The sequence below is a fragment of the Oncorhynchus nerka genome, unplaced genomic scaffold (genome assembly GCF_034236695.1).
Source record: "Oncorhynchus nerka isolate Pitt River unplaced genomic scaffold, Oner_Uvic_2.0 unplaced_scaffold_1881, whole genome shotgun sequence".
NCBI lineage: Eukaryota > Metazoa > Chordata > Actinopteri > Salmoniformes > Salmonidae > Oncorhynchus > Oncorhynchus nerka.
The window spans coordinates 5,228-21,721 of NW_027039443.1; the positions used below are offsets into that span (position 1 = coordinate 5,228).

The following is a 16,494-nucleotide window of genomic DNA, read 5'->3' on the forward strand; positions in this document are numbered from 1 at the left end:
CTCCCCCCAGGCAGAAGCGAGGCAGCTCCACTGCTGTGGGTCCTGTGCTCAATGGGATGAACCCTAAAATGTCAGAGCCTCTGATTGGCCCTCCAAACTACTTCAGACCACTCCCCTCTGGAACCAGCAAGCGGCTTCAGACAAGCTCTCTCAGGGAGCCAATCACAGGTCAGATGGACTTCCTGTTCATCTCCAAGCCGCTGAAGCATCATCATGAAGAGAGCATGAGTCCGCAGGTTGCCAATCAACGGGCCAGTAGGGAGGATTGGCGGTTGGGCCAGAGGCACTTGGTGATGCTGTCAGAGGAAATAGATGTAGAGAACATCAGAGTTTACGGAGTTCGCTTCTTCCTGTCCCAACTCGGGAACAAGACCCCACGGCATTCCACCTCCCTCTATCTCTCAGAACATCACTCACACACACATGTCAAAACCAATTCCCTTTACGACTCAGGCATGGAACACAGACTGACAACCTGCTCCTCTTATGAGTCTGGCTCAGAACACACACTGAGACCCAACTTCCCCTTCGATCCTCAGCAGGCTATCAGCATCCCTACAGCAGAGAATGTTCTCTTACCATGAACTGAGAGTAGGACTATATAGTATCTAGCTAGCTATATATTCTATAACATAGAAATAACATTTGATTTTTTTTTTTACAATAAATTTGGACTGCAAACTTCATTGATATTATGCGTATTTATTTAATCTGTTTTCTCTGAAACGATGCATACACTTTCTAGATGGAGACAACCATTTGACTCCGGCAGAGATACTGATGACAACGCAACCCTTCAGGGTGTACGCAGGCAAAGATTATGGATATATTAACAAGATGCATGTCTTGCCACCCTAACAATGTGAGTCGTTGTCCACAAAGCGGGACAGCAGTCTGTGGAGACGTCTCATTATTGTAATCTGTTTTTTAAATATTCGATGAGGGTTGTTGACTTCATCCGCTTGTATTCAATGGTGAGATGCTACAGGGCATCCTCAAGCAGTTCCAGCAGGACTTTTACGGGATCAAAGAGAGCGTACAGCAGGAAAAGCTTTCTCTGTGACCCACCCCCATCCTGTCTGATCACACCTCTTCAAACTGTCCTGCAGATGAGGATAGTCACCCCTCCAGCACTGAACACACCCTGGTCCCACAACTGCACTGCTCCTCCATCACTGAGAGGGATACGTTCACAGAGCTGGAGAGATACATGGTGGAGCTCAGAGAGCTAGTCCACACAATCCAGACAGAACAAACCCACAAAACAGACCAGCACAACAACACCTGGAGGGCAGAAGGTGGAGATGGGTGGCTGCTCTACGGACTGAGGTAAGAACATAAAGGAGAATGGAAACAATGATTTAGAACTCTAACTGTAAATCCCCATATTGGCATTGTTGCATCACTGGCAGGAGAGAACATTTTGAAACCCCCAAAAATGGCTGAATTTACCAAGTAGCTCTGAGAATGAGTTTATTACAGAGAATGAAATAATGTTAGTTAGGGAGCCAATAAACCTACTGAAGCCATTCATATTTGAGCCGATCATTTTCCCAGATCAGAGTTCGTTCTCGTATTACATCCAGTCAGAGGTTCCTGTCAGTCTGTCTGGATAGCGATGTATTGGACGTGTCACTAATCCTTATGAAGGACTTCCTGTCAGAAGAAGTTACTCAAATCAGTCAGCAGCCGATATGCCAGTTAAATAATTGGTGAAATTTTGCTATAGGGGCAGGACTCCGTTGTATACTGATGGTCGTGAGCGCAGTCTAGCCGGGCCCTGAGCTCTTTAGTGGTGGACATCTTCTCCACCGCAGCACATGAACACTCTGGCACCAAGGGGTCAGTTTGGCATTGCTGTTCTTTCCTATTGGTAGAAAATAATTTCAATGTTTTTATTTTACCTTTATTTAACTAGGCAACAAATTCTTATTTTCAATGACGGCCTAGGAACACTGCCTGTTCAGGGGCAGAACGTCAGCTCGGGGGTTTGAACTTGCAACCTTCCGGTTACTAGTCAAATGCTCTAACCACTAGGCTACCCTGCTGCCCAAGGCATCTATTAGGCTACAGTTATATTCAAGAATCACTGCATATACTTGAACTAAACAATAGCTTTAGAAATAACATGGAATTTGCTTGTTCCTCCTCTGCCTCCAGGATGAAAACATTCAGGGATGAAGATGTCATCCTGAAAGCAAACAAACATTTTGTTAAGACAAATATATCAGTTGGCATTAGCAAGCTACCTGTCTTGTATGCTTTGTCAACACACACACACACACACACAGCAAATACAGGGACATTTATTTTTCAGCGAATATTAGTGTCAACTTATGTCAACTTCAGTCTAACTAAATGAGGTGGAGCTAACAAAATATTACTTGACTGAGGTGGAAGCTAGCTATAGTAACTACCTAATAACACAGAGAAACTGTTGCAATTTTTGTTGCAGTTTAGTTGCTTGCTAATGTTAGTTGCTAAATACTTCAGACGCAATTAGCTTGTTACCTTCAACTAGAGTTGCCACAAAGTTGTCCAGTGTCTAACGCTAGCCTCGTCAACAGCATTCATGACAAGTTAACGTTATCTCGGGCTCCCTTGCATTGACTCACGTCACCTCCTCCGTTCAGTCACTTTTGCTTGACTCCGAAGTCAGCGATGATGGTCAGTCGGTAACCCCTACACCATAACCCTCTAAATGTCAAATGGAGGCCCAAGCAGAGGGCATTAAATAGGCCTATGACTCCTTTCCATTCGGAAACTCCTGGTTGCCGCATTGAGAGTGCCCTTCATCGCGAAGTGCTGTCTGTAGATCCTGCTAGCTCGAGCTGGCATGTCCTTCCTCTTCAGGACATGGAGTAACTTCTTCAAAACTGCAGCCTATGGTCGTTTACCAAGGGATTGTTTTGGAGCCAATTCATGCAGCCCGGCACTATACAGTTCATGTTTGAATTACTATTGTTGTCCGCACCTAACCTCACTCTCTTCGATTGACGCTCCGGGTAAAGACTCAATACCACACCGCCAGTCGTTACTATGGCAATTTAAATAGCTCAAATAAACTTTGTCGACGATCAAAATACTAAACAGAGATATGTTTTTATGGTAAAGGCACATGTTTAGTATTAGTGGATTGAATAATTATCTGCTTATATTTACAGTTTAAGTCGGAAGTTTACATGCATCTTAGCCAAATACATTTAAACTCAGTTTTTCACAATTCCTGACATTTAATCCTAGTAACATTTCCCTGTCTTAAGTCAGTTAGGATCACCACTTTATTTTAAGAATGTGAAATGTCAGAATAATAGTAGTGTGATTTATTTCAGCTTTTATTTATTTAATCACATTCCCAGTGGGTCAGAGGTTTACATACACTCAATTAGTATTTGGTAGCATTACCTTTAAATTGTTAACTTTGGTCAAACCTTTCAGGTAGCCTTCCACAATAAGTTGGGTGAATTTTGGCCCATTCCTCCTGACAGAGCTGGTGTAACGGAGTCAGGTTTGTAGGCCTCCTTGCTCGCACACTTTTTCAGTTTTGCCCACAAATTTTCTATAGGATTGAGGTTGTGGCTTTGTGACGGCCACTCCAATACCTTGACTTTGTTGTCCTTAAGCAATTTTGACACAACTTTCGAAGTATGCTTGGGGTCATTGTCCATTTGGAACCAAGCTTTAACTTCCTGACTGATGTCTTGAGATGTTGCTTCAATTTATCCCCATAATTTTCCTGCCTCATGATGCTATCCATTTTGTGAAGTGCACCAGTCCCTCCTGCAGCAAAGCACCCCCACAACATGATGCTGCCACCCCCGTGCTTCACGGTTGAGATGGTGTTCTTCGGCTTGCAAGCCTCCCCTTTTTCCTCCAAACATAATGATGGTCATTATGGCCAAACGGTTCTATTTTTGTTTCATCAGGCCAGAGGACATTTCTCCAAAAAGTACGATCTTTGTCCCCATGTACAGTTGCAAACCGTAGTCTGGCTTTTTAATGGCGGTTTTGGAGCAGTGGCTTCTTCCTTGTTGAGCGGCCTTTCGGGTTATGTCGATATAGGACTCGTTTTACTGTGGATATAGATACGTTTGTACCTGCTTCCTCCAGCATCTTCACAAGGTCCTTTGCTGTTGTTCTGGGATTGATTTGCACTTTTCGCACCAAAGTACGTTAATCTCTAGGTGACAGAACACGTCTCCTTCCTGAGAGGTATGACGGCTGCGTGGGCCCATGGTTTATACTTGCGTACTATTGTTTGTACAGATGAATGTGGTAGCTTCAGACGTTTGGAAATTGCTCCGAAGAATGAACCAGACTTGTGGAGGTCTACATTTTTTTCCTGAGGTCTTGGATGATTTCTTTTGATTTTCCCATGTCAATCAAAGAGGAACTGAGTTTGAAGGTAGGCCTTGAAATACATCCACAGGTACACCTCCAATTGACTCAAATTATGTCAATTAGCCTATCAGAAGCTTCTAAAGCCATGACATCATTTTCTGTTTAAAGCTGTTTAAAGGCACAGTCAACTTAGTGTATGTAAACTTCTGACACACTGGAATAGTGAATTATAAATGAAATAATCTGTCTCTAAAAAATGGTTGGAAAAATGACTTGTGTCATGCATAAAGTAGATGTCCTAACCGACTTGCCAAAACTATAGTTTTGTTAACAAGAAATTTGTGGAGTGGTTGAAAAACGAGTTTTAATGACTCCAACCTAAGTGTATGTAAACTGCCGACTTCAACTGTACCTCGGCCTCAGATGTGAACAATCTGAGAGACAAGGCAAGAAGGGCCTTCTATGCCATCAAAAGGAACATAAAATTTGACACCTGAAATACTTTTGAAATACTTGAATTAGTTATAGAACCCATTTCCATTTACGGTTGTGAGGTCTGGGGTCCGCTCACCATCCAAGAATTCACAAAATGGGCCAAACACCAAATTGAGACTCTGCATCAGAATTCTGCAAAAATATCCTCTGTGTACAACATAAAACACCAAATGATGCATGCAGAACAGAATTTGGCTGATCCTTGCTAATTATCAAAATCCAGAAAAGAGACTTTAAATTCTACAACCACCTAAAAGGAAGTGATTTCCAATCCTTCTTTAACAAAACCATAAGCTACAGAGAAATTAACCTGGAGAAGAGCCCCCTAAGCAAGCTGGTCCTGGGCTCTGTTCACCATCACCCCACAGAGCCCCAGGATAGACACACAATTAGACCCAACCAAATCATGAGAAAACAAAAAGATAAAGCCTTAACACATTCGAAAGAATTTACACAAAAAAAATGAGCAAACTAGTGCTATTTGGCCATAAACAGAGAATACACAGTGTCAGAATACAAATTGAAGGAAATCAGTGACTACTATATGTACAGACTTAGTGAGCATAGCCTTGCTTTTGAGAAAGACTGCCGTAGGCAGACCACACTGCCCTTTCCGACCTGGACAAAAGGAAGAACACCTATGTGAGAATGGTGTTCATTGACTACAGCTCAGCTTTCAACACCATAGTGCCCACAAAGCTCATCACTAAGCTCAGGACCCTGGGACAACACCTCCCTCTGCAACTGGATCCTGGACTTCCTGACAGGTTGCCACCAGGTGGTAAGGTTAGGCAACAACACATCTGCTACGCTGATCCTCAACACTGGGGCCTCTCAGGGGTGCTTGCCTATTCCCTTGCCTAGCCGAACACACCATCATTCACATCGACAGAGCTGTCGTGGAGAGGTTCAAGTTCCTTGGTGTCCACCAACAAACTATCATGGTCCGAACACACAAAGACATTTGTGAAGAGGCCAAGCTTCCTGACATCCAGGACCTATATACTAGGCGGTGTCAAAAAATTGTCAGACTCCAGTCACCCAAGTCATAGACTGTTCTCTCTGCTACCGTAAGGCAAGCGGTGCCAGAGCGCAAAGGACCAAAAGGCTCCTTAACAGCTTCTACCCCCAAGCCATAAGACTGCTGAACAACTAATCAAATGGCCACCCCGACCATTTACATTGACCCCGCCATATCACGTTACCCCTACCTACATGTACAAATTACCTCGACTAACATGTACCCCCGCACATTGACTCAGTACCGGTACTCCCTGTATATAGCCTCGTTATTGTTATGTAATTTTCTTGTTATTTGTCAATGTTTTCGATTTTTTTTTTCACTAGTTAATTTAGTAAATATTTTATTAACTCTTTCTTGAACTGCATTGTCGGTTAGGTGCTTGTAAGTAAGCATTTCACGGTAAGGTCTACTACACCTGTTGTATTCTGAGCATGTGACAGCCTGTCTTTATGTGCACTGCTCTTGTACTTTAACTATTTGCACATCATTACAACACTGTAGACGTAATATGACATGTGAAATGTCTTTATTATTTTGAAACTTTTGTGAGTGTGTTTACTGTTACTTTTTTGTTTATGTCACTTTTGTTTATCTATTTCACTTTCTTTGGCAACTTAAACATGTTTCCCATGCAAATAAAGCCCCTCGAATTGAAATTGACAGATTTTTCGCCGAGTTAGGCCTCTCTTTCCTCTTCCTCTCTGACGCAGGGCAAGCAAGCGATGGCTGAGCGAGGATGATGGTTAGTGCTATATGGGATCCTCAATACGTCCACACCCTAAATCATAACCCTAACTTTACCTTAAAGGTAGACTCAGCGATTTGACATAGATGCCGAAAGTGAACAGCATAGTGGGTTAATTTCCGCAAAAACTAAGGGCGTTGAAGCGTGGGGCTAACTGCTCCGCTGTTTTGGAGCCCTGGCAACAACGCTGTACACAGCGTGAAGCATCCCTTGCACATGCGCAGATACTGTCCGTGTTCGAGAGCATCAACACCGTTATGTACATTGGTAAATTGTGACTGACTGATCTACAAATAATAATGAGTTATTTATGATGCAATGTGATTTGTAGGTCAGTCAGTAGCCTGCAGTCGTTTTGACTATCTCGAACACAGTCAATATCTGCGGTGCTGCTCGTGGCAACGTCATATCGTTGAGTCTACCGTTTACCGGACGTCCCAGTGATCCCGTTTAGACTCTTCTAGAGAAGGATAGAGAGTGGGAAAGAGGAAAGAGTGCTTGGGGATGGCGGACAAATCTCTCACGGTGTTCGTGAAGCTGTTCGCCGCGGTATTTTACGGACTCAGTTCTTTTCTCATCGTCGTGGTAAACAAGAGCATCCTCACAAACTATAGGTTTGTTTGATTTCCGTTTAGTCTGTTCGCTTGGTTCCAAAAACATCTAGACACACAGCGATGCTACGTACTGTTTGATTCTGATCTATTCAGGCTATTCATCAACTAGCTAACGTAAACTCACTTGCTAGTTAAATAATACTGCTTGGACAGGTTACGTTATTTAGCTAGTTAATTTACGCCGGCGAGTTACTTCCTACTAACGTTAGATACACATTTAAACATGTATTTATATTTTCTATGTAGGTAACTTAGCCACCAAAGCCTCAAACCCGTAGCTAACGTTAATTTATTTAAAGTTTAACTTTCATCGCTACACTAGCTAGCTGACTACTGTCGTTTCCTCGTTGTGTCACCGTTTGGGACACCTTCATATCACGAAGTTAGACGAGATGTTTGTCAATTTTCTCAAGCTGTTTTCTTGTCACAGTACGATACATTTTTACTTTCAGGTTCCCCTCGTCAATATGTGTCGGCATCGGGCAGGTAAGTGTTATTCCTGTGTTTTTGTGTGAGAGAGAAAGTGCGGTGTGTTAATCCAGTATAACTGATGTGTCTGTGTTGTAGATGCTGGCCACCGTGGTCGTGCTGTGGGTGGGCAAGGCTCTGAGGGTGCTGAGTTTCCCAGACTTCGACCATAGTATACCTCGCAAGGTGAGTCAGTCAGCTAATAAGTAGGTGTGCATGTCTGTCTGTGTCCATCTTTGTGTGTGTAACGTGTTTCTCTTGTTGCAGACCTTCCCACTCCCTTTCTTGTACGTAGGGAACCAGATAACTGGACTGTTTGGGACAAAACGGCTAAAGTATGTTATGCTCATCTGGGTTTATATGTTATGGTTATATGTAATGTATATATGTTGTGGTAGGGCTGGGTGATATGGCCAAAATCTCATATCCCGATATAGGTCATTTCAAATCCCGATAACGATACATATCAAGATATAGTACCTTTTCTGTAAATTCAATGAATCAATAGTTTATATAAAATGACCACATGTAAAGGTCTATTTCTCATGACATTTTGAATTATACTCTACAAATTAAAGGTACTTACTCATAGGTTCTAAATAAAAGGAGAACTTTTGTGCACATTTTCAATTAAGCATGTAACAAAATATAAATGTATTAAATCGAAAAAGGTAAATGGAAAACACTACAACTAGAGTTGGAAAAATATATATGTCTATATATTTTTTTTTGGGGGGGGCTTGCCTGTGTTGCATGTTATTTTGGCATTAATACTTGTCACATAACACTCGACCCAAGGTACCAAATTGATAACTCACGAAACCCCTGTTTCTTGACCGTGTAAATTGGGGCCATGTCTTTGCAGATGTAAGTTGTAACAGCAGCTGTTATCTCCTTCCGCGAGTAAACCTCTCTTGCAACATCTGAGTCGGATTTGTTTTGAGCACTCAACTTTACTTTTTTGGGTCTCGTCCTTGGAGACTCTCCGTACTGTTTCACATGATTATTGCGTATGTGGTAAAAGAGGTTTGTGGTTTTTGAGCCTGTTGTCTGGACCGGCCTGCGGCATATTTTGCAAAGGACGGTTTTCTGGTCCATGTCAGAAGTTTCATACCCAAACCACGTCCATGCGACCGAAGTAGCTCCTCTTTTAGGTACGAGCTCTGTGTCACATTCACTCTACTTCCAGAACGCAAAGCGTCGTCCAGTTGACTAAAAATATTGCCCTAAAGAGTGATTTGCGACACAACGAAATAAACGATAGAGCATGATATTAAACGTTAAATGTTTTTCTATTGTCACATGATATATATCGTCATATCGCCCAGTTATATGTTGTGGCTCTGTCAGTTATATGTTATATGTTGTGGCTATCTGGGGGGGTTATATGTTGTGGCTCTGGGGGGTTATATGTTGTGGCTATCTGGGGGGGTTCGGAAAGTATTCAGACCCCTTCTGATTTCCCACATTTTGTTACGTTACAGCCTTATTCTAAAAGGGATTAAAATAAACATGTTCCTCGTCAATCTACACACAATACCACATGACAAAGCGAAACAGGTTTTTAGTGATGTTTGTAAATGTATAAAGAGAGGTAAATAAGGGAAGTATTCAGACTCTTTGCTACGAGATTCGAAATTAAGCACAGGTGCATCCTGTTTCCATTGATCGTACTGGATGTTTCTACAATTTGATTGGATTCCACCTGTGGTAAATTCAATTGATTAGACAGACATACACCTGTCTATATAAGGTCCCACAGTTGACAGTGCATGTCAGAGCAAAAACTAAGCCATGAGGTCGAAACAATTGTCCGTAGAGCTCTGATACAGGATTGTGTCGAGGTACAGATCTGGGTAAGGGTACCAAAACGTTTCTGCGGCATTGAAGGTCCCCAACAACACAGTGGCATCCATCATTCTTAAATGGAACCACCTAGAATCTTTCTAGAGCTGACTGCCTGGCCAAACTGAGCAATGGGGAAGGGCCTTGGTCATGGAGGTGACTGACAGATTTCCTCTATGGAGATGGGAGAACCTTCCAGAAGGACAACCATCTCTGCATCACTCTACCAATCAGACCTTTATGGTAGTGTGGCCAGTTGGAAGCCACTCCTCAGTAAAAGGCACAACAGCCTGCTTGGAGTTTGCCAAAAGGCACCTAAAGGACTCTCAGACCATGAGAAACAAGATTCTCTGGTCTGATGAAACCAAGATTGAATTCTTTGACCTGAATGCCAAGCGTCATGTATGGAGGAAACCTGGCACCATCCCTACAGTGAAGCATGGTGGTGGCAGCATCGTGCTGTGGGAATGTTTTTCAGTAGCAGGGACTGGGAGATTAGTCATGATTGAGAGAAAGACGAACCGAGCATCGTACAGATATCCTTGATGAAAACCTGCTCCAGAGTGCTCCGGACATTCAGACTGGGGTGAGGGTTCACCTTCCAAAAGGACAACGACGCCAAGACACAGCAGCAGCTTTGGGACAAGTTTCAATGTCCTTGAGTGGCCCAGCCAGAGCCCGGACTTGAACCTGATCTCTGGAGAGACGTGAAAATAGCTGTGCAGTGACGCTATCAATCCAACCTGACAGAGCTTGAGCAGATCTGCAGAGAAGAATGAGAGAAACTCCCTACATACAGGTGTGCCAAGTTTGTATCTTCATACCCAATAAGACTTGAGGCTGTAATAGCTGCTAAAGGTGTTTCAACAATGTACTGAGTAAAGTGTCTGACTATTTATGGAAATAAGGCGTTTCTGTTTATTTTTAATACCAACATGTCTAAAAACCTGTTTTTGCTTTCTCATTATGGGGTATTGTGTGTAGATTGAAAAGGGGGAAAACTCATTTTAGAATAAGGCTGTAACATAACAAAATGTGGAGAAAATCAAGGGTCTGAATAATGCACTGTATGTTCTGGTAATATTTGGGGTTATATGGAATGGTTATAGGTTGGGGTTATCTGGGGGCGCAGGTTGGGGCTGTAGGTTATCTGAGGCTTCATCTAGCTGTGTTGTTTTGGAGGTAGTGGATAGATGATGATGATATTGTTCTCTACCAGCCTGCCGATGTTCACAGTCCTCAGGAGGTTCTCCATCCTCTTCACCATGATGGCTGAAGTTCTGCTGCTCAAGTATGATTTACTATTTAATATTATTTAAATATATTTATTTTGTTTGAATATTGAAACACTAGGTTATACAGCTTTGTTTTGTCTCTATCCTCTAAAGGGAGAATCCTAACTTCTATGTGATTTTCCGGTAGTCATGCATTGGTGTCATTGGAGACCAAGGGAACATATTTGTTGAAGTGGCAGTTAAGATTCACCCCTAAATGACCCATCTGTATGTCTGTAATAAAATAGTGCCTCCATTTATTCACCCCTTGACTTTTTCCACAATTTGTTGTCTTACTGCCTGAATTTAAAATAGATTAAATTTAGTTTTTTTGTCACTGGCCTACACACAATACACCATAATGTCAATGTGGTATTATGTTTTACAAATTAATACAAAATATAAAGCTGAAATGTATTTACTCAAATAAGTGTTAAACCCCTTTGTTATGGCAAGTCCAAATCAGTTCAGGAGTAAAGATGTGCTTAACAAGTCACATAATAAGTTGCATAGACTCACTCTGTGTGTAATAATGGTGTTGAACAAGATTTTTTAATGACTACCTCATCTCTGTACCCCACATATACAATTATCTGTTAGGTCCCTCATCTCTGTACCCCACATATACAATTATCTGTTAGGTCCCTCATCTCTGTACCCCACATATACAATTATCTGTTAGGTCCCTCATCTCTGTACCCCACATATACAATTATCTGTTAGGTCCCTCATCTCTGTACCCCACATATACAATTATCTGTAAGGTCCCTCATCTCTGTACCCCCACACATTCAATTATCTGTCAGGTCCCTCAGTCCAGCAGTGAATTCCACACAGATTCAACCACAAAGACCAGGGTGGTTTTTACAATGCCTTGCAAAGAAAAGCACCTATTGGTAGATGGTAAAAAAAAGAAAGCAGACATTGAATATCCCTTTGATCATGGTGAAGTTATTAGTTATACTTTGGATGGTGTATCAATAAGCCCAGTCACTACAAAGATACAGGTGTCCTTCCTAACTCAGTTGCCGGAGAGAAAGGAAAACGCTCAGGGATTTCACCATGAGGCCAATGGTGACTTTTTAAAACATTTACCGATTTTAATGGCTGTGATAGGAGAGGACTGATGATCAACAACATTGTAATTGATATACTAAACTAAGTGACAGAGTGAAAAGGAATCCTGTACAGAATATAAGTATTCCAAAACATGCATCCTGGCGACAGTAAGGCACTAAAGTACAACTGCACAAAATGTGGCAAAGAAATTAACTTTGTTTCGGCAAATCCAACACATCACTCAGTACCATTCTTCAACAGAGTGGCCCATAGCTAGTGCATTGATCTTAATAAGATAGCCAGGCGAGACAACCACATACAATATTAGTCGTATCACATAATACATACAAAATGCATAAAAATGTCTCTTCACAGTCCCTGTCGTGCCGTAAGGTATTCTTTTATTGTGTTGGTCCCCATTTTCATGAGCTGAAATGAAAGATCCCAGAAATGTTGTGCATACGTTTGTTTATAAATGTCTTAGTGAGCATTTCTCCTTTGCCAAGATAATCCATCCACCTGACAGGTGTGGCATATCAAGAAGCTGATTAAACAGCATGATCATTACACAGGTGTACCTTGTGCTGGGTACAATAACCTGCCACTCTAAAATGTGCAGTTGTCTCAAACACAATGCCACAGATGTCTCAAGTTGTGGGAGTGTGCAATTGGCATGGTGACTACAGGAATGTCGCCAGACAATTGATGTTAAATTTCTCTACCATAATCCGTTGCCAACGTTGTTTTAAAGAGTTTGCAGTACGTCCAACCGGCCTCGCATCAGCAAGCAAAGTGTAACAAGCACGCCAGCCCCTCCACCTCTGACTTTTTCACCTGCGGGATGGTCCGAGACGGGTACTAATTTCTGCACAAAAGGCCAGAAAAAGTCTCCGGCAAGCTCATCTGCTTGCTCGTCATCCTCATCAGGATCTTGACCTCACTGCAATTTGGCGTTGTAACCAGCTTCAGTGGGCAAATGCTCACCTTCGATGGCTACTGGCACGCTGAAGAAGTGCGCTTTTCATGGATGAATCCCGGTTTCAACTGTACCAGGCAGATGGCAGACTACGTGCATTGCGTCGTGTGGGTGAGCGATTTGCTGATGTCACATGGTGAACAGAGTGCCCCGTGGTGGTGGGGTTATGGTATGGGCAGGCATAAACTACGGACAACAAACACAATTAGCATTTTATCGATGGCAATTTGAATGCACAGAGATACCATGACGACACTTGCAACACTCACTACAGAGTTCTTAACTGTCTCTGGGAGCAACGTCAGCACCAGAACTGTTTGTTGGGAGCTTCGTGAAATGGGTTTCCCTGGCCGAGCAGCCACACACAAGCCTAAGATCACCATGTGCAATGCCAAGCGTTGGCTGGAGTGGTGTAAAGCTCGCAGCCAATGGAATGGAAACGCGTTCTCTGGAGTGATAAATCCAGCTTCACCATCTGGCAGTCCGACGGACAAATCTGGGTTTGGCGGATGCCAGGACAACACTACCTGCCCGAATGCATAGTGCCAACTGAAAAGTTTTGTGAAGGAGGAATAGTGGTCTGGGGCTGTTTTTCATGGTTCGGGCTAGGCCCCTTAGTTCCAGTAAAGGGATATCTTAAATCTACAGCATACAATGACATTCGAGATTATTCTGTGCTTCCAACTTTGTGGCAACAGTTTGGGGAAGGCCCTTTCCTGTTTCAGCATGACAGTGCCCCCATGCAGAAAGCGAGGTCCATACAGAAGTGGATTGTCGAGATCGGTGTGGAAGAACTTAACTGGCCTGCAGAGAGCCCTGACCTCAACCCCATCGAACACCTTTGGGATGAATTGTAACGCCGACTGTGAGCCAGGCCTAATCACCCAACATCAGTGCCCGGCCTTACTAATGGTCTTGTGGCTGACCAAAATGTTCCAACATCTAGCGGATTGCCTTCCGAGAATAATCTGTTGTTGTTATAGCAGCAAAGGGGTGACCAACTCCATATTAATGCCCATGATTTTGGAATGAGATGTTCGACGAGCAGGTGTCCAGATAGTTTTGGTTAGGTGGTGTAGTGAACCATGATGAGATTCTGAGCCATTTTTTTTTTGTGCCTTTCATACACCATCACCTCATGTTTCAACATGGTAATACATGGCCCCATGTCGCAAGGATCTGTACACAATTCTTGGAAGTTGAAAATATCCCAGTTGTTCCATGGTCTGCATACTCACCAGACATGTCACCAAATGAGCATGTTTGGGATGCTCTGTATCGACATGTACGACAGCATGTTCCAGTCAATATCTAGCAAGAGGAGTGGGACAGCATTCCACAGACCACAACAACTTAATGCGAAGGATATGTCACACCAGATACTGACTGGTTTCTGATCATCGCCCCTATTTTTTTATTTTTAAGATATCTGTATTCCCAGTCGTGAAATCCACAAATTAGGGCCAAATGAATTTTTCAGTTGACTGATTTTCTTATGAACTGTAATTTAGTAAAATCTTTGAAATTGTATGTTGCGTTTTATTTTTGTTCAGTGTAAATTGGCTTAAAAATCTGTCAAGACTTTAACATTTCTGTCTAGCAATGATCAGCAACCAACTTGACAGAGCTTGAAGAATAAAAAAAATGTATAATGTGCAAATATTTTATAATCCTGGTGTGCAAAGCTGATAGACTTACCTAGAAAGACTTCCAAAGTGATTCTGACATGTATTGACTCAAGGGTGTGAATGCTTATGTAAATTAGAAGTTTTTGTATTTCACTTTCAAATCATTTGCGACAATTTCTAAATACATGTTTAAACTTTGTAATAATGGGTTATTTTGTGAAATCTATTGAATCCATTTTGAATTCAGGCTGTAACACAACATTGAATAAATCAAGAGGTCTGAAGACTGTCTGAAGGCCTGTACTTCGTCTCTAACCTTTTACTCTTCAACTCTTCAGGAAGACATTCTCCAGGCCTGTCCAGCTAACTGTGTTTACTATGATCCTGGGGGCGTTTGTAGCGGCAAGGTACGTTCTACTGCTCCATGTGTGAAGAGTCTCTGACGTCAGCTTTAGTCATGGTATATCATCTATAGGACCGCTTTATTCATTTAGTATAATATCTTTAGGTCAACTTTATTCATATGGTATATAATATCTTTAGGTCAGCTTTATTCATATGGTATATAATATCTTTAGGTCAGCTTTATTCATATGGTATATATTATCTTTAGGTCAACTTTATTCATATGGTATATATTATCTTTAGGTCAACTTTATTCATATGGTATATAATATCTTTAGGTCAACTTTATTCATATGGTATATAATATCTTTAGGTCAACTTTATTCATATGGTATAGTTTTGTATTTATTTCACCTTTTATTTAACCAGGTAGGCTAGTTGAGAACTTGTTCTCATGTACAATGCGACCTGGCCAAGATAAAGCAAAGCAGCTTCGACACAAACAACAAAACAGAGTTACACATGGAGTAAACAAAGATACAGTCAATAATACAGTGTGTGCAAATGAGGTAAGATAAGGGAGGTAAGGCAATAAATAGGCCATGGTGGCGAAGTAATTACAATATAGAGATTAAACACTGGAATGGTGGATGTGCATTAGATTAATGTGCGATTAGAGATACTGGGGTGCAAAGGAGCAAGATGAATAAATACAGTATGGGGATGAGGTAGGTAGCTGTTTACAGATGGGCTATGTTCAGGTGCAGTGATCTGTGAGCTGCTCTGACAGCTGGTGCTTAAAGCTAGTGAGGGAGATATGAGTCTCCAGCTTCAGTGATTTTTGCAGTTCGTTCCAGTCATTGGCAGCAGAGAACTGAAAGGAAAGGTGGCCAAAGGAGGAATTGGCTTTGGGGGTGACCAGTGAGATATACCTGCTGCTATGGTGACCAGTGAGCTGAGATAAGCGGGGCTTCACCTAGTAGAGACTTGTAGATGAGCCAGTGTGTTTGGCGACGAGTATGAAGCGAGGGCTAGCCAACGAGAGCGTACAGGTTGCAGTGGTGGGTAGTATATGGGGCTTTGGTGACAAAACGGATGGCACTCTGATAGACTGCATCCAATTTGTTGGGTAGAGTGTTGGAGGCTATTTTATAAATTATAATGCCAAAGTCAAGGATCGGTAGGATGTTTGTCAGCATGAGTGAAGGATGCTTTGTTGCGAAATAGGAAGCCAATTCTAGATTTCATTTTGGATTGGAGATGCTTAATGTGAGTCTGGAAGGAGAGTTTACAGTAACCAGACACCTTGGTATTTGTAGTTGTCGACATATTCTAAGTCAGAACCTTCCAGAGTAGTGATGCAGCTAGGTGAGGGCAGTGATTGGTTGAAGAGCATGCATAAAACATTTAGGTCAGCTTTATTCATATGGTATAATATCTTTAGGTCAGCTTTATTCATATGGTATATAATATCTTTAGGTCAGCTTTATTCCTGGTGCACAGAGAAGGGTTAGGGTCCACACCAGTATCTCCATGTATTTTTTTTGTGTTATGCCCTGTTTTTGTCCTACGCTGAATGACCACATTGGAAATAAGTGTTTACGCTTTCATGTGTGTTACGAATCCCTTTTGGCCCGACAGTCTAGGGGAGATGGTAACGTGACCCCGTAACATAACTCA

General features: G+C 42.2%; 1 protein-coding gene across 4 annotated transcripts in view; it reads left to right on the forward strand.

The window, feature by feature from the left end:
• The first annotated feature begins 1,022 nt into the window (after positions 1–1,022).
• The window catches only part of LOC115123440 (nucleotide sugar transporter SLC35D2-like), a 31,304-nt gene continuing 15,832 nt past the window's right edge, over positions 1,023–16,494 (forward strand). The window contains exons 1-6 of one of the 4 annotated variants that reach the window (XM_029652785.2): positions 1,023–1,329; positions 7,672–7,705; positions 7,787–7,873; positions 7,955–8,022; positions 10,752–10,823; positions 14,808–14,876. In XM_029652785.2, the coding sequence (XP_029508645.1) occupies positions 1,211–1,329; positions 7,672–7,705; positions 7,787–7,873; positions 7,955–8,022; positions 10,752–10,823; positions 14,808–14,876 (449 nt within the window). In that variant the 5' untranslated portion in view covers positions 1,023–1,210. Of the gene's footprint in view, positions 1,330–6,999; positions 7,220–7,671; positions 7,706–7,786; positions 7,874–7,954; positions 8,023–10,751; positions 10,824–14,807; positions 14,877–16,494 lie in introns of those variants that run through there. The other 3 variants (XM_029652783.2, XM_029652784.2, XM_065014954.1) reach the window with 3 other exon arrangements.